Genomic DNA, 19341 nt, shown 5'->3' on the forward strand with positions numbered 1-19341 from the left:
GTTTATATAAATGAAATAATATAAAACCAAAGTTCAGTTTTCTGGTTGCAGTGATAATCGAGTGGCTGAGTGGTAAAGGTCAATGACTTCCTGTGTGGATTTGATTGCCGGTGGTCGATGGATCAAAAGGTCAAATCTCAAAATGCTTCCAAAGGCTATAGTAAAAATCTGAAAAACTGAATGTAAAAGTTAGTTATGGTTCAAATATGATTGTGATATGATGTATTTAGAGATAATAAATAAAAAAAGTATCAAAATTATCGTTTATTTGCTTGTGACTGCAGCAAGGTACAAGTTAGGATGTCTGCTAAGCCTTATTGTGGAAATATGAATGTTTTGTCTCAGAATGTGAACTAAATTCAATAGAAATCTTGTTATTAAGATTGTCATTATATGACAAGCTGTTAAATTCATCAATTGGAACAAATTCTGAATTTAACAACACATCATAATATGATTCTATAATAAGTTATTCAAATGTAAGAATTTGATTTCATGAGATGTAGGTCTCCATTTTAATTTTTTATTATAAGTGCTTTTTTTTTGGTTCTGTTGTTATTATGGGAGTTTTTCCTCAACCATAAAAGCAGAATTGCACCTGTAGAGTCTCTACTTGGAGTTTGTCCCAGTTTGTGGATTTTTGGATGGTGAGGCCCCAGACTTCACATTCATAGTGTGCAATGGGGTCTGTAACAGGTTTGATTATTTATAGCCAGATTTATAGCCAGATGGTAGGGGTCTCAGTTTTGATACATAATGCCCTTTGTGCCATGTCTCTGAAGACATCCACAGCCTTGTTGACGTTTTCAGTGGTGCTGCTGATATTAATACACAGGTAGTTTTGAGTATGTTCTAGGGACTTGTTATCTAGCTTGAAGCTATATTTGTAGTGGTTGCTCTTTTTTGGAATATCATTATATTTATATTTATGGTTAATGACAAACCCATGTTGTGCAGGATCCCAATTTGCTGCTGTTTTGGGTGACAACACCAAGATCTCCAAACAGCACTTGATTGCAGAATCAACTCTATAGAAATGTTATTTATTGTTTTGACAACAGATTTTTTTTGACATGGCGCTGAATTTAATTGAATTGAAGATCCTCCTGTGAAATGAAAAAGTTTTAAAATCTGCTTGCGAAATATATACATATACTGTATTTCTAAACATTTAGAGAACTACTGTTTCTCAGTGGCGACCAGCAACTGTTTGGTTACCCACATCCTTCAAAACATCTTCTTCTATGTTCAATTGAAGAAAGAAATTAATACAGGTTTGAAACAACTTGAGGGTGAGTAAATGATAACAGAATTTTCATTTTTGGGCGAACCATCCCTTTGAATTCTTCCTAGTTTACAAAGACGAAGAGTTGCAAGAAATAGTACATCCACCAGCAGATGGCGTCAAGTACATTTTTATTACGCATTGCCAACGTCTACTATGACGAATCTGCGCCATCTATTGATTCACATTGGGACACCTGCTGCCTCACACGAGTCAATAGATGGCGCTGTTTCGCCAGTTGAAGCCGATGGTGGAGGCTCAAAGGGGTGGAGGAGAGGAGAGCGTGAGGAGAGCCCTGGGTCCACACATCACTGGATGCGGCAGCGGCATGTGGACGGCAGACACACCGGAGACGTGTGTGGGTACTTTATGCTGATACCGGTCCGGGCTCTCATAGGAGCGCATGACCCGCCGTGATGGCCGGGGGACGCAGAGGACTAGTGGCCCCACAAAACACTTTTCTGGAAAATATTGTCCGACGGTCTAACGGTAAGACGCACCATCACATCCAAAGCAGCGCACGTACAGAAAGAGTATCAGCGGTAATGTCGCAGATAGAAGAAAGAAAGAAAAACTTTTGGGTACATAAGTAAAAGACTTAGAAGAAACCTTTACATAAAGACAACGTACTTTTGACAATATAGTCTACTTAAATAACAACACAAACTAGAAAGTTAAAGGTGTCTGTTCACGCGGGGGGCAAAACGTTATGCAGGCGCATTCTATAGTGATGTTTTACTATAGAATTTATTCGTTGTTTTTTATTTGATTTTACGAAAAAACGTTAAATAAACAGTTCTAAAAGTGCAATTCTTTTCTAGATTTTTTGTTAAATTATATATAAATAGGCTATATATTGGCACATTTATTTACATAATGCACAATTTATTTTTATATTAAGCTATAGTAATTAGGCCTATACAAATACTTAATAAAGAGTAGCCTAATGGGCTGCAGGAACATTGAAATGTTGTTCTGTATTCTCTGCGTGACAGCTGCTCGTTCCCATTTGAGTTGTTCTCATGCATCCTTCCATCAGCATGTTGTGGGATAGAGAACAACTTTAGGTTAAATTAATATTTAATAGCAATTAATATTTAAGAGTGCTGAAAGGTTGAAAACTGGATGAGGATCTTCACCAACACTATCTGCGAGATCAGACTGTGTTCTTGCACCCTCTGTAAGGTCTTTAAACTAGAATCCAATATCTCTTTTATTGATGTTTATACATCAGGACCGCTTTTCTTATTCATGCGGTTTCGTTGCATGCATATGGCCATTTAAAACGAATCGAACATCAGATGTCCACAACTGGCCAGTGGACACCACCTCTGCATTGAACCCCAGTAGAGAGATCTCTAAGCTTTAAGAAAGATGTACCTTTTCATTTAAGTAGGACTTCTATTAACTTCTGAAAACATTGATGTCTGTATGACCTGCTTGGTCATATGGGTTAACTGGCCATCTTGGAGAAGAACATGAGGATACATTCCTCTTCCTCTATGGTGTTTGTGTATTATTTAACTCTTTTTCTGTTTTCTTTAACTTCCAGTTTGGACATTATCACATAGACACACAGGTATAAACCTCACTGAGCAGAACACTTGTGCTTTAACCTCTTCCATCCCTCCATTATATCTCCCCCTCTCTTTCTCTTTCTGTCTTTCCTTCCCTCCCTCCCTCCCTCTCTCTCTCTCTCTCTTTCTAGTTCCCTTTCGACATTAAATATTGTTCTATAACAATTTTTGTTAATTTACAAATGGATAGTCGGAATTTTAACAATAAGTTTGATTAAACTCTTTTGTGGTTTAGTGTTAAAGTGGTTCAACAGTGCTGTTGATATTTCAAAGCTGCTTAGTTATGGTGAAAATAACCATGCAGATGTTGCTCCCTGGCCCTTATTCAGCGCTGACAGCACTTGCTGTAAAATAACAAATGTTGGCATGGAACGTTTTTCCTCCATAGTGATGCGTGTGCGTCCACATGTGTGTGTGTGTGTGTGTGTGTGTGTTTGTTTTAGTTTGTCGAGTGAACTTCCCGTGTTTATGCTCAGTAGAGGAGAACTGTGCTCTGTGGCAAATCCACCACCATGCTTTTAAATCAATTGATATCATAGATCTGAGTTTCCCTTCACTTGTGATTCTGATGCTGCCCTTCCACATTTGCTCATCTCACCTTTACCCTCCACAAGCATTAGCCATAGAAAGATGAAATGTCTGTCTGTGTTTAAATCATATGTGCAGTCAAAGTGAAAAATGTTGCCATTCATGTTATTATGTCTGAATGAGGAGAAGGGCATATTTTATAATGAAAAACAAAATCTATCTGAGCTTATTTTATTTTAAATCTAAATTCGTTTTAATGTTGATATGCAGTAGGGGTCAAAAGTCTGGGATTCAAAATCAAATTTAAACCTTGAAATAAACAGTAATTTTAACAGGAAATATAAACAAATGCGGTAAGGTAAAATTAATATGAAATGTTTCTAAGTAAACAAAAAAAACAAATCTGTGACATTGATCATACAAAATCCTGAATTTTATGAACCCTACTGCGTGTAAATATGTAAATAAAGGCTGTGAGACTGATGAAAGTCATGATGCTGTTTACAGTTTACATATTACATTACAGGACAATGCTTATATAAAGGCAATTTATTGCTGTTAAATACTGGAAAGGTCTTCACTGTCCCTCATTTGTGACAGACTACAGTTTCTAATTCTTTTATATCGGATTACAGGTTGTATAGTGTTACGGTGAGCTTGCTCAAGCTTTGAGATATACTTTGTTAAAAGTGCTACTGGCTTAGTCAGCAGCCGCTAAATCACTACTGTCAGCTAATCAGCCTGATAGCCTGCTTAACACGCTAGCCACTAACAAACTAACATTGACAGACATCAGACGAAAGGTTAAAGCAAGGTTACAGAGATGGAGCCCATTACAGATGACCCTGGCACAGAGAGTTTTTAACACAGGCTTTTGGATAATACACACAGGAGTGAAAGTTCCGGTATAGGCCTAATTGATAATGGCTGTGATACTCCAGAACAACACAAACTTACTCTGTCTGCAAAGATTTGGACAATGAAAGGATCAATGAGAGATGTAGCATGAAGATAGTGCTTGAAAGTTTTGTGAAGATGCTGAAGGTATCAGGTTGTGTGTATGAGCTTTTCTCACAGTAATATGAGTGACAAAGAAGTTAATTTTGTTCAGTCAGAATTTTGGTGCTATAGGAATACACAGTGCCTTTCAAAAGTTTGGGGTTTGTAAGATTTTTAAAATGTTTTTGAAAAAAGTCTCTTTTGCTTGCCAAGGCTGCATTTATTTGATTAAATATACAGTAACCAGTAATATTGTGAAATATTTTTACAATGAAAAAAAATAAACAGGTTTTTCATTTTAATATTTTGATTTATTTCTGAGATGGCAAAGCTGAATTTTCAGCAGCCATTAATCCAGTCTTCAGTGTCACATTATGATATTGAATATGATATGTTTTTTCAGAGATGCTAATATGCTGATTTGGTGCTCAATAAACGTTTCTTATTATCAGTGCTGAAAATAGTTGTGCTTAATATTTTTGTGGAAACTGTCAAACCTTTTTCAAGATTCTTTGATGAATAAAAAGTTAAAAAGAACTGCATTTATTTGAAATAGAAATCTTTTGTAACATTTTGTACCATGTCTTTTTTGTAACGTTTTTCAATTTAATGTGTACTTGCTGAATAAAGTATTAATTTATGACCCCAAACTTTTGAACAGTAGTGGCCAAAAACCAGGAATGGGATACATGTTTATGACCAACCACAGCTGTTTATTGTGGTGGGATATATAGGACAAGATTTTTTAAAAATTGATGTAACAGTGATAGTTTAGGTGGAATATACATGCGTGATCAAGCATATCTTGTTCACTTGCTTAAGTGTTTCAAACAAAACTCTTGAAAACCTTAAAAGATTTGATACTACAACCCCGCAAACTTTGGCAAATCCAGCAATTAGTTATTTCTTAGACTTGCAAACACAAACCCATGCACCCTGACTCCCATTAGTTACAGTAAAGCCAGTCAATTATATTTAAACCAATGTTTTTCAGCCATATATGTCAATGATTTAATGCAATAGGGATCACAACAATCTGTGGGTGGTTTGTGGGCTGTTTGAGGCTGAGACTACCAAATACATGTTTCTTTCTGTTCACTTTAACAAGAAAAAAACTTAAAAGGCAGGGAACTGTATCTGGACAATAGGGTGCCAGAAGGAACATTTAGAGATTTAGTTTGAGTGGGGTTGTAAGGTCATGTGAGAGTATAGTGTGAACTACTGTGCATTACCATCTTGGGTACAGACCAGTAAAAATGAAGCTGAAGTTCTCAGTGTTGTCATAAACATGTCAGATCAGTGGCTTTCGGCTGCCGTGACAGTGTCCACCCATCCTGCCTCATGTGACATTACCATAACGACCGACCTCTAGTTTTCTTACCGTTGACCTTGTGCCTGGTTCCTCTCACCTGCTTCCTCCCCACACCCTCCTGTGCTCTTTCCACAGACACAAACTTTGTGTTGGGAAATGCCCAGATCGTAGACTGGCCCATCGTTTACAGTAATGATGGCTTTTGTAAGCTGTCCGGCTACCACCGTGCTGAGGTCATGCAGAAAAGCAGTACATGCAGGTATCAGACTTCATGCAGAGCTGGTTTCATGTACAAGTTTTTATATCCCATCATATTGATCATATTTTCTTTATAAAAGAGAGAACTGCAACTTCTTGTAGAAAGATGCTTGAATTCAGTGGTCACATTATTGAGGTCCAATTCTCACTATTAACAAACAATTAACGACAACTTTTGCCTCAATAAACTATTATTTTTGTAGTTTGTTGTTAAATTGAGGTATTTGGTAGGATTAGGGATGTAGAATATGGCCATGCAGAATATGTGCTTTATAAGCACTAATAAACAGCCAATATGTTAATAATAGCAACTAGTTAATAGTGAGAATTGTGAGAAATTTACCATTTACAGTATTAAATACCGTATTAGATAACATAATATACAAGATAGTACAATATTGTTTGTAATGAAGTATGCCCACAATACAACCCAGTATATGTACAGTGGAATATTATATTACAATATGCAATACAATACAATACAGTACAGCATATAGTACTACACTACACACGATGTAGAGAGGAATATGGGAAAGTAACAGTGCAAAATAAGTAAATAATAAATATATTTCAGTAAATAACTTTTCTTTTAAAGAAATTAATACTTTTATTTTGTAGGATGCATTAAATTGATCAAAAGTGACAGTGGTTTATAATGATTATCTGACACTGAAAATTGGAGTAATGGCTGCTGAAAATCCAGCTTTGCCATCACAGAAATAAATAACATTTTTTAAATATATTAAAATAGAAAACACTTTAAATTGTAATAATATTTCTCAATATTTCAGTTTTAACTGTAATTTGGATAAAATAAATACAGCCTGGTTGAACGTAAGAGTTTAATTTCAAAACATAAAAAATGTACCGACAGCAACGTTTGAATGCTAGAGTATGTAGCAGAATAAACACAGAAATTAATTTGTAAGAATGTATTGTTACATATACCTTATGTAATTAAAAAAAAAATAATAATAATTACAGTATGTTACAGTAAATGTTAAAAATAGAGTTGAAAGGGTGAAAGTGGCTGTCTTCTGTGTGGTTAGTTGTTGAGCCAGCCAGCTTTGAACTCTTACTTATCCTTGATATGCCAAACACAAGAAACACAAGGCTCATTAACGTTACAGCTCCAGATGTCTCAAAGAGAAATACATTTGTAGAGTCTCTCGAATGTATCATTCCTCCCTCTCTGCCTCTCTCATTATAGTAAAGCAAAGCTGGACTAGTTTTCAGTAAACTTCCACTCATCATGACTCAAAAGATCCACTAAGCAACAGACAAATTAATGTTATGACAATTTAACTTCACTCAGGGTGTTCTGATTTTCAACCCATTTGACTTACTTTCTTCTGTGAAACACAAAGGTAGAAATTTAGCATGGTATTTTTTTCACTCAGTGAAAGTGAATGGTGACAGTGAAAGACTGGGGCTGCCAAGCTTCAAAAGCACCATAAAAATAGCATATGTTGTCAATGTTGTCATATATGACCTTTTATCATGGCACTTTTTTGTCACTTTTGGAATTTGACAGTCCCTGGTCACTTGTATTTTATTCAAAAGAGCAGCATCAACATTCTACTACACTTCTCCTTTTGTGTTCTACAGAAAACAAAAAGTCAAATGGATTTAAAATGACACGAGTTAATGATGACAGAATTTTATTTTTAGTCAACCTTTAAAATAAAGTCAAGTGAAATTCTGCTTGAAAACGGTCTGCTTCTGATTGTGTTTTACATTTCTTTTTTTGCCTCAGCTTCATGTACGGAGAGCTCACAGATAAGGACACATGTGAGAAAGTTCGGCTGACTTTCGAGAACTATGAGATGAATTCGTTTGAGATCTTGATGTACAAGAAAAACAGTGAGCATTGCACACAAACACACACACACACTCACACACACACACACACAGATGCACACACAACTGGGAGCAGGAACACAGCAGTCCTGGTGCATAAATTTGTTATGCTAATATATTAATGAATATGCATAATTGTGTAAAACAGAGACAAGACAGTTTTTTCTTCAATAGAAAAAGAACTTTTCTCCCCCGACATATTATCTGTCACAGATTTACGGCATGTTTAAATGTGCGTGGTTGTGTTTTTCCAGGAATGCCGGTTTGGTTTTTTGTGAAAATAGCACCTATACGAAATGAACAGGAGAAGGTTGTGCTCTTCCTGTGTACGTTTAGTGACATAACAGCATTCAAACAACCAATTGAAGATGACTCCTCCAAAGGTACGTGTTGTTCAGATGTATTTCATGAACATTTGTGCACTTGAGAGTGAATGTTAAATGTGGATAATTTCTGTGTTCAGGATGGGGGAAGTTTGCTCGTCTGACCAGGGCTCTGACCAGCAGTAGAGGGGTCCTGCAACAACTGCAGCCCACCGTACATAAAGGAGAGAATGTACATAAACACTCGCGCCTTGCAGAGGTATGTCTCAGTGTGTCTCACACTGTCTCATACATTTCATTTTACACCTGTGAGTGATTCTGGTGTGTATCAGCATGTGTTTGCATCCGTGTCAAAGATCAAACTAACACTAGGAAGGCTATCCTCTCGCACTGTGTGTTTCCAGTACACACACTCCTCCAGCAGGGAGATTAAAAAGATATATGGGGCATTTTTGAATAGTTTACAAAGCAGGGTCAGGAATTTAACAGGACTTTGGGACAAAAGTGCCACCAAATGTGAAGAAAAGACCTAGAAATTTAAATGTGGGGGCCAAAAATGCCTCATAATTAATTAATCATCTGTCACATATATTTATTTACTTTCTATTCTAGGCCTAGCTAATTATACTAATATCACATAAAAACTGTCATGCAATGGAGCTGTCAGATTAGTTTTGTATTAGTTATTTAATCCATGGTGGCAGTAGACAATAAATAACATGATATGACCAATATAAACGGACTACTGTATATAATCTGCTCCAGCCAATCATTTGCAATAAATAAGTAAAGGGAGAATTATACTATATTAATTGTAGAGATAGCAGAGAGATTGTTATACAGTGTTTCCATTCACAACGGTTATTATTCAGAAATATTTCTAAGCTGACTGTCACAATTGGCCGATCAGAATTACGTATTCCCGAGTCATGTACAATGATATGAAAATAATAAAAAAAATTAAATTAATATATTTGAATTAAATGTTACATCTTAAATAAATGCTAAATGTATTTAAATTATTTATATGAACTAAGTTAATATATTGATTTGCATTTATTTAAATGAAATTTAAAATTGTAAGTGTTTGGGAATTTTTTTATGTGGTATCGACCTAAAATTGACAGTAAAAATCTAATAAATTAACATTTTTATTTAACACGTTATTTAATTAATTGGAAGTATTTTTAGTGCTAGATAAGTAAAACTAAATCTTCAAGGTAATGTGTCCATTCATTCTTCAATAAAACATAATGTTAGCATACATTTATTCTAGCATGGTTTATCCAAAATGTCCATTAAAAATACATTTTAGTCAGTGACAAGGCTTCATCTGTATCGGTTAAACAGACGAGATGAGATGTTTAACAGGATGCGATTTTTCTTTGAGGTGAGTCTCTTGTAAGCCGAGACGGGTCATTTGTCTTCCTCTCCACTCAGAGAAACGACCATCCATCCGCTGCCTCTCTCTCTGTCTCTCTCTCACACAGGTTCTCCAGCTGGGCTCAGACATCCTGCCCCAGTACAAACAAGAGACACCCAAGACCCCTCCTCACATCATCCTGCACTACTGTGCCTTTAAGACCACATGGGACTGGGTCATCCTCATTCTCACCTTCTACACCGCCATCATGGTCCCATACAATGTCTCATTCAAAACCAAGCAGAACAACGTCACCTGGCTGGTTGTGGACAGCATTGTGGATGTGATCTTTTTGGTAGATATTGTACTAAATTTCCACACCACGTTCGTGGGCCCGGCTGGGGAAGTGATATCAGACCCGAAACTGATTCGCATGAATTACTTGAAAACCTGGTTTGTGATTGACCTGTTGTCCTGTCTGCCTTATGATGTCATCAACGCCTTTGAGAACGTGGACGAGGTCAGTACAAAACACAAATTTATTTACACACACACACACACACACAAGCAAACATGAAAAAAGGATTAATAATCAATGATAAGATCGAAACGTCTGTCATGTCGGCTCATTGTTTTTGCTCTGGTTTTCAGTATACTGAAGTTTATTGCTTGTTTCTCACAGTGTTTAAAGCAAGGAGATACTGTATGTATGTATACGACATGTTTAAAAAGCAGCAGACTGCAATAATTCAGAGAGAGGAACATGCAGTTTATGTAAGATGTGCCAAAGGGATAGTTCACCCAAAAATGAAAATTACCCCATGATTTACTCATCCTTAAGCAATCCTAGGTGTATATGACTTTCTTCTTTCAGACGAAAACAATCAGAGTTATATTAAAAAAATGTCCTGGGTCTTCCAAGCTTTGTAATGGCAGTGAATGGGGTTTAAGATTTAGAAGTCCAATAAAAGTGCATAAATCCGTCATAAAAATGACTCCACACGGCTCTGGGGGTTAATAATTGTATTGGTCGGTGCCGATAGACCTCTATAGCGCGTTGCGCTGTGGGTGTCCCGAGTTCCAATACCGGCTCGTGGCCCCCTCTCTCTCTCCCCTACATCGCTTCCTGTCACTCACTACACTGTCCTATCTAAATAAAAGACAAAAATGCCAAAAACAAATCAAGAAAAAAACAACTCTGATTGTATTGGTCTGAGAGAAAAAGTCATATACACCTAGGATGGCTTTTTTTGGAGGGTGGGTAAATCACTGGGTAATTTTCATTTTTGGCTGAATTATCCCTTTAAGGAGTTTGCAAGTGAACAGAAAGATTATCTTTTAGATATTACTAATATAGTCAATGTGAAATTCGCCACCTAGTGTACTATAATTACAGTATAATTGTAAAAATTATACAGGTTTTTCACTTTCTGCCATTGGTCAGGCAAGCAAATAATCCCTGCTACAAATATGTTTATTTTTGTAGGCTGACCTGGAAGTTAGCAATATGATTTTTCCACTGGATTTGGATATTGCAGGAAAGTTCTGTGACTAAGAAAAGTTTATTATTCTTACATATCCTGTTCATTAGGGTAATCTTCACAAATTACCAACACAGCTAATTACAATTAACAGAGGTAAAAAGCTAGAGTATAAACAAACCACATTCACATTTAGCCTTTTACACTTATTCTGATGTATTTTATCTCATAGGATTAAACAAGAAAATATCTTGATCTTGCATTAGCTACAGACCTTATTTAAGGCATTTAAAAAACGACACACATGACCTTTAAATTTACTGCATTAATTGTTTGTCGTAAGACTTCTTCGAATTCTGTGTAGCATCTGCTCTGTTTCAAACTATTCTAGTGGCAGTTATCCAGCAAGCCTGATCTCAGATCAGTGTCATAAAGTAAATATCTGGAGAGATTCTGAATCAGTTTATCTGCCTTGGTCTACGCTGATTTGGGAGGAAATTGGTGCAGTTAAGCTTAATAAATTTAATAAAACTAGGCTGTGAGTACTACAAACCTAGTGTATGGGGACCTGAATTATCAGATCAGACAAAATATTTAAGAATAAACAAACACACAAGGGACAGGGGAAGTGGAAAACATTTTTGTCCCATGTGGGCCTGGTAATAGACATGAATAATGCCTTTAAGAAAGGAAGAACTGAAGAAAAGCATTGGACTACCCTGCTGGCTCTCATTACAGAGAAAACCTAGCTAACATTGATGTTACAACTCAATAGTCTAGGGGAGATCTTAATAAGTTGCTACCTAGGGTCTGCTCGTAACTATCTTTAGATTTTATTTTAAATGCACCAAGGGGAAGCACAGCAAAAAAGAAACAAAACTAAATCCAAAAGTATTCATACATAGACACACTTTGTGATGAGACTTTGAGATTTTTTTTCATATTTACCTCAAAACACCTGTAACGGAATAGCTATTAAACCTTGCGTATCTTTACAAGTGGTGGTATAACAGCCCTGCAACATTAAACTGATCATTTGTCTGAGTGCTTTGTGTGAGGGATAGTATTTGAGCTTGTAATGGAGCAAATCTTTGGTGTTAATTAATATTGATCGGGATGCGTGAGAGTGAAGCACGCAAACCCTTTCACTGATCTTGGGCTAAGAGTTCATTTCTATGCTATCATATTTACACTTTGAATTTTTATTTAAAGCATTTGAGTGCTTTTGAGTAGAAGTATTTGTGCACCTCACTTTGATTCTCTGTGTCTGTCTTTTGCGCTCGCTGGATACGGGTGATTTTATGGTAAAGTTGGGGACTGAAGCGATGGTGCGTGATTCTCTGTGCTGGTGAGGTAGGAATCAGTGTACTGGATGAAGCTTTTGCTCTGGATCAATCTCTGACCGTATAACGATTTTGCTGTCTGTCTGCATTTAATTGAACTCACAATCAATTTCCGCCACTGCACAGAGGATGAGCACAATCTCTCTGCCTGATGCACTAACTGCCGTCACACCTGCATTCCACAGCTTTCAAAAATGATTTGTGCTTAAAGGGACAGTTCACCTGAAAATGAAAATTGGGTCATCATTTACTCAAATTTAAAGTCGGCTTGAAATGAAAATTCACCATTTAATTTTTCAAAATGCATGTTGTGTTTGAACTGAAACCTGTACACAACCACCCAACATGCACCGAAACGAGTCGCTGTGAACAGAGCTGTTAACAAGGTAAAAAATGGTGTTGTTTTACACTATAATTGAGAAATGTTTACCAAAGTATGTTATAGACTTATAGAACTGACAAAATGTAGAGAAAAGGATGCGTTTTCTAATTTATCCAGATTAGTGTAGACATAACCTTAGTCTGCTAAAACCTCACTCCTGCAAGCTCACATTTATCTGCTTACATTTTTTCGATTTGAATAATTCATTACACTTGGATGTATGCCACTATATGGAACTATATGGAAAAAACTTTGAAAAATGTGTTTTTTTTGTCTATATAATGAAATTCAATGGGGTCAGTGTTTTTTTAGACCACACTGACTTTCATTTTATGGATAAAAACAGGTGAAATATTCTTTAAAAAATCTGAAAAGAAAGTCGTACATGTTTGGAATGATATGAGGGTGAGTAAATGATGAATGAATTTTCATTTTGAGGCAAACTATCACTCTAAAAAGTAAAAAAAAATTATATTTTGCTGTGATTATCTGTTAAACACACACACACACAGGATCCGAGCTTTCATCTTTCCCCTGGGCATATGGCTTTTCAGAGGGGCTGTCAGCACCAGTTTACCATGATCAGCTACATCAAGCTCATCAGATCTGTCTGTGCACGCTGCCGGGCTTTGAGCTCAGCAGAACCAGCCCAAAGAACAGAGCACTACCATATATAACGGCATCCTTAGAGAGTTATGCAACACAAGGCGAATTAGATCCTGAGGTGACGACTTTCTGATGGAGAATAATGCACTCTGTCTGGTGTTTGCTTTCTGACTGATTTCTATTTGAAACAGAGGAGGAAGCGGCTGGTAAACTTAAGTTCTGATCTGAAACTTAAGTTATTTGTTTATTTACATTAGGAAGTCAGTGCAGCTTTTGAATGTATTTTCTTTGGTGGAAAGCTGTCTGCAAAAAGTAGAAATGGCTAGATTTTATTTTGCACTGCCCATACTACAGTATACATAGAATGCAAAATTGGGATTATGCAATCCTCCTGATGTTTGTAATATTGACATGATGTGTGTTCAGGTGGTTAGAATAAAAGAGGAGCATTGGACAATTTTAATTTAGTTTAAATTTCCATAGTTTTCATTACCTGATAAAGACAAAAAGAAGGTGTTTAGCATTAGAATAAGAAAATAAAATGCAATAAATGTACATTAGGTTATAACTGATCTATACTAATCAAAGCTTTGGGGTTGGTACAATTTTTGTTTAATTTTTGGTACAATTAAAAAAAAGTTTGTTTTGTTTTTGAAAGAAGTCTCATGCTCACCAAGGCTGTATTTATTTGATTAAAAATACAGTAAAAACAGTAATATTGTGAAATATTTTTACAATTTAAAATAACGTTTCTATATCAATATTTTAAAATGTAATTTATTACTGTGATGGCAAAACTGAATTTTCAGTAGTCATTACTCTAGTCTTCAGTGTTACATGTTCCAGAAATAATTCTAATAGGCTCAAAAACATTTCTTCTTATTATCAATGTTGAAAGTAGTTATGCTGTTCTTTTTGTGGAAACCATGATACAATTTTCAGGATTCTTTGAAGAATAGAAAGTTAAAAACCATTTAACAGAAATAGAATATTTTTTGTTACAATATAAAACTCCTTGTCACTGTTGATCAATTGAATGCAAAATAAAAAGATAAATCTTACTGACCCTAAAATTTTGAATGGTAGTGCATGTATTTTAGTGTTCTTATGCTGCCACAGGGAATGATGGGAAATGTAGTTTTGCCACACAAGCTTGTCACCTCATAAAATGCCTCAATAAACAGTATTGTCTACCAAGATTTATCACAATCTTATTATGAATAATATCAGTGAGCCTTCCATCATAATTAACACGCCCCCCCCCCAACGCTTGAAGAAAATCCACAGCTTCTCATTGGTAATTATGACATTGTGGTGCCATTAATGAGTGTTCATCTCATACATCATTATTCCAACATAACCTAAAGGCAGCATTAGTGCTTTGCAGATCTTTGTATGCTGAAATTGCTTGAATGGGAAATGTGCATCTATGTTTAAGTTAAAAATACCGCAAACTAACACACTATGGCATACTATCTTACTACATACTCAAAAGTGCACACATTCCCATCAGCAAATGACACACAGGACATACTTTTAGTGAATAAGAGAATGCAAAGTGGAATGCAACCAATATTTCTTTCTCTCAAAGGACAAAAACAAAAACTCTGTTCTGGTACAGGTGCATATTTTCATGGCCTAACTGTGTGGTTTTTAATAATCCAAAATCCATAATTATCTTATGTTGCATAACCCTCGTCTGATTTCACAGAGACATCTGTCATCGTTTCACATTGCCTTTGCAGCGGAAGCTTGATTATTAATGTCTGCGATGCCTGTGATCTCACTAACAGTCCAGGCTCTGCTTTTTCACTCTTGATTCAAAGCGCCATGCTTTTGTTTGCAATGACTGTTCACATATTCTTCTGTTGACCATTGTCACTCTCTTTTGTTTTTTGCTTTTTTCCCTCCTCATCCCTCTTTCTTTTTGCATGTTCCTTGCACTGCCTGTGTTTGTTGTGGGCGAATGAAGAACTGGAATCATCGAGCTGTCACTCAAGTAGGCCTTTCATCTCAAAACTCGGCATTTGATTGATATGCTGTGCCTCAGGGCATCAATCAGACACTGATGTAAACCAAAAGCATTATTAGACCATAGTCTATTATTTCATGTTTCTAATCAAATCAGTCAACAGAAACTTTTTTTTATGATTTTTTGTCATTTAAATGTTTGTTTGGTGTGTATTAAACTGTATTGTCTGTGTGTGTGTGTGTGTGTCAGTGTTTGTAACTGTGGATGTGCTGATAGGGTGTTTAAAGGAATATTTAAAAAAAATACTGTTATTGTTTATTTACTCACTCTTTTGCTGTCATTGGAACACAAATATAGTAGTTTTATACATTTTAGAAAAAAAAATTTCCGCTCCGATTCATACAATACTTAATGGTGACTTCATCTATTAAGCTCCACATAAGGCCAAAAAGCACCATAAAAGTAGTCCATATTACTTATTACAGATTATCTGTAGTCAAATGAAAACTGTGTGAAGAACACACCAAAATATCAGTAGTTAATACTAGACTGGATCATTGACTCATTGAGTGAGTTGAACTCATCAATGAATTGTTCAAAACAACATATTTGAACAAGTCAGCCATTTCATTGAAAAGAACTGGCTCAGAAGAATCATTTATTCATTGATCTGGTTCTTGAGTTCAACTAACTGTACCAGGAAATAGTTTCTAGCAGTTCTCGGGTTAAAGATTCACTGAGGGAATGCAAAGCTATTATATGGACATAATCTTTTCATGGTGATTTTTTGGGTAATTTTCTGAACTTTACATAGTTGATTACTATAAACTGTTACTGTATGGATAAAAACTGCATGAAAATAACTGCATACGGGTTTGGAACGACATGAGGGTGAGTAAATAATGACAGAATTTTTATTTTTGGGAGAACTATCCCTTTAATAAAGAATTAATGGACACTGACCAGAATTACTGTAGCATCAAAAGCAGCAGCACAAATACTATCCAAAATGTCTTTGATTTTTTTAATATAGCAAAATGGCTAAAAAGAAAGCGCCTCATTTCTTTTCAGTGTCTGTTCGAAGAGAACTGATGAAATCACAAGAAGTGATGTAGTTTGTATTTGTAATTTCTACCCAACTAAATCCCTGGATAAATTCCTGATCTGAAAGAGTGTGTGAAAAAAAAATACACACATACAGTATAGGGTTACAGGGTGATTTTGGCTTGAATATTTAAAACAGGCATTATACATACAGTAAATTAGAATGTCATGGAAAAGTTCATTTATTTCAGTAATTCAACTCAAATTGTGAAACTCGTGTATTAAATAAATTCAATGCACACAGACTGAAGTAGTTTAAGTCTTTGGTTCTTTTAATTGTGATGATTTTGGCTCACATTTAACAAAAACCCACCAATTCACTATCTCAACAAATTAGAATACTTCATAAGACCAATAAAAATTTTTTTTAGTGAATTGTTGGCCTTCTGGAAAGTATGTTCATTTACTGTACATGTACTCAATACTTGGTAGAGACTCCTTTTGCTTTAATTACTGCCTCAATTCGGCGTGGCATGGAGGTGATCAGCTTGTGGCACTGCTGAGGTGGTATGGAAGCCCAGGTTTCTTTGACAGTGGCCTTCAGCTAATCTGCATTTTTTAGTCTCTTGTTTCTCATTTTCATGTTCAGGTCTGGTGAGTTTGATGGCCAGTCAAGCACACCAACACCAGGGTAATTTAACCAACTTTTGGTGCTTTTGGCAGTGTGGGCAGGTGCCAAATCCTGCTGGAAAATGAAAGCAGCGGCTCAGGAAACCTTTGCAGGTGTTTTGAGTTGATTAGCTGATTGGCATGTCACCATATTCTAATTTGTTGAGATAGTGAATTGGTGGGTTTCTGTTAAATGTGAGCCAAAATCATCACAATTAAAAGAACCAAAGACTTAAACTACTTCAGTCTGTGTGCATTGAATTTATTTATTGTTTCACAATTTGAGTTGAATTACTGTAATAAATGAACTTTTCCACGACATTCAAATTTATTGAGATGCACCTGTATTTAATGTTATTGTTGTGGCCATTTTCCTAAAGCAAGTTTCCACTGTACTATTGATGTCCTTGTGTGTGAAAGCTGTTTTATTCATGAACATACGTTCATAGTTCACCCAATAAGGAATATATAATATATAAAGCAACAATTCACCCAAATTTCTAAATTAAGTCATCACTACAAATAGAAGTGGTTCAACTCCTCTTATGTTTGTCAGAATAATGATCGCAGAAACTCTGGTGACAAGAAATAATATGGAAAAATAGGGAAAAACCATGCTTTGACAACACAGAAGTGCACTTTTAGAAAAAGATTGTACACTTAGGTTATTTTTGAATATATTCCAGCTTATTTGTTCAGATCTGAGGAGTTCTTTGTTCTGGTGCTCAGGTGCTGTTTCAGCTCTCTGTATTGTTGATTTCAGAGGGTTGGCTTGGCAGACGCCTGTGCACATTTATAAACGGAGAGAATCTGTGCTAAGAGAGAGACAATGCACTTTATTTAGACTCAAGAAAACGTGTCTGTAGAATTGCTTCGGCCTATAATGTTTATAATTGATGGATGGATGAAAACATATTTTGCAGTATGTTTAATTCTCTCTATCTCTCTGTCTCTTCCTCAGGGTATCAGTAGCTTGTTTAGTTCACTGAAGGTTGTTCGTCTGTTGCGTCTGGGCCGGGTGGCTCGCAAACTAGATCACTACATCGAGTACGGTGCGGCTGTTTTGGTTCTGCTGGTTTGCGTGTTTGGGCTGGCGGCCCACTGGCTGGCCTGCATCTGGTACAGCATTGGAGACTATGAGGTCATAGACGAGGAACGTAACAAAGTACGTCCGGAGAGCTGGCTTTATATGCTGGGTGAGACGATCGGGACACCCTATCGCTTCAACGTCAGCGGGATGGGAAGATGGGAAGGTGGACCTACAAAAGATTCAGTCTACATCACGTCTCTGTACTTCACCATGACCAGCCTGACCAGTATTGGCTTTGGAAACATCGCTCCAACCACAGATGCTGAGAAGATCTTCGCTGTGGCCATGATGATGATTGGATGTGAGTTGAAAAGCTTTATTTACTTCTTTATAAACACATGCATGAAAAAATACAGTGTTGATACATCTGTTTATCATTTGAGAACTAGTCATTATTGTGCGTATAAGTAACGAACTAGTGCAGTACAACTAGTTCAGCTAGCAAATTCAGGGCTCAGCAATAATGATGACCCACTGGCCAAGTTTTAGGCCAGCTGATAGAAAAATGTTATAGAGTTTTTGATCATTTACATGCATGTTAATGCATTGTAAATGTAAACGTGGTTTTCTGTGTCATTTGGGTGCAAAATCTACTTTTTAAACTTGCCAGCTAGGTAAAGTTTTCTAACTGGCTAACATAGAAAAAGGTTTTAGCTACAGAAGGTACTTTGGTCAAAAATCAGGTTACCATAATATTTTCCAGTGTGAAATGATCAGTTTCTGACCATATTACGCCCTCAATTGTGTTTTGATTCAATTGTGACCATTTTTGCTGACTGAGACAGCTACATTTCATTTGGTTCTGAACGGTGATTTGTTACGAAGGCAGATGAGCGAAATAATGGAGCGTTGACTAGAGATGATGCCTGCAGGGTCATCCACGGCGGGGCTCTCGCAGATCACACTGCCATTGAGCTGTGATTCACCACTCAGAGGAAAAGGAGTCAGTTCCATTATATGTGCTATTATACATGACCAGCTGCCAGTACGCTGTTATTTATATGGTGAAACTCCCTCATGAGAGGCTTATTTTCAGAGTAAACATACATACTGCTTTCTGGGCAAACAATCATACAGTGCAGAACATCAATAGGTTCAGAGGTGGGATCTAGAATTTATGTGTGAGATTTTGTTACAAAATATAATAGGCAAAACAATTTAAATCAATTAACTAAACCTTTTTAATGCAGGCCGTTTTGTCACAAGAAAGAAAAAACAAAAAAACGTATTTACGTAATTTTTTACTTAG

At 36.2% G+C, this 19341-nt stretch overlaps 1 protein-coding gene across 1 annotated transcript in view; it reads left to right on the forward strand.

Annotated features, from left to right (window-relative positions):
- Positions 1 to 1603: 1603 nt before the first annotated feature.
- Positions 1604 to 19341, forward strand: part of LOC107583667 (potassium voltage-gated channel subfamily H member 1) — a gene marked incomplete at its 3' end in the record, with an annotated part of 37139 nt that continues 19401 nt past the window's right edge. Inside the window, exons 1-9 of the mRNA XM_016269950.1 lie at positions 1604 to 1774; positions 2838 to 2864; positions 5837 to 5960; positions 7716 to 7822; positions 8074 to 8202; positions 8283 to 8401; positions 9633 to 10025; positions 15290 to 15316; positions 17964 to 18393. Coding sequence (XP_016125436.1) covers positions 1702 to 1774; positions 2838 to 2864; positions 5837 to 5960; positions 7716 to 7822; positions 8074 to 8202; positions 8283 to 8401; positions 9633 to 10025; positions 15290 to 15316; positions 17964 to 18393 — 1429 coding nt within the window. The remainder of the gene's footprint in view (positions 1775 to 2837; positions 2865 to 5836; positions 5961 to 7715; positions 7823 to 8073; positions 8203 to 8282; positions 8402 to 9632; positions 10026 to 15289; positions 15317 to 17963; positions 18394 to 19341) is intronic.

This window comes from Sinocyclocheilus grahami, unplaced genomic scaffold (assembly GCF_001515645.1).
Source record: "Sinocyclocheilus grahami isolate Dianchi unplaced genomic scaffold, SAMN03320097.WGS_v1.1 scaffold54.1, whole genome shotgun sequence".
In the NCBI taxonomy this organism is placed as follows: Eukaryota; Metazoa; Chordata; class Actinopteri; order Cypriniformes; family Cyprinidae; genus Sinocyclocheilus; species Sinocyclocheilus grahami.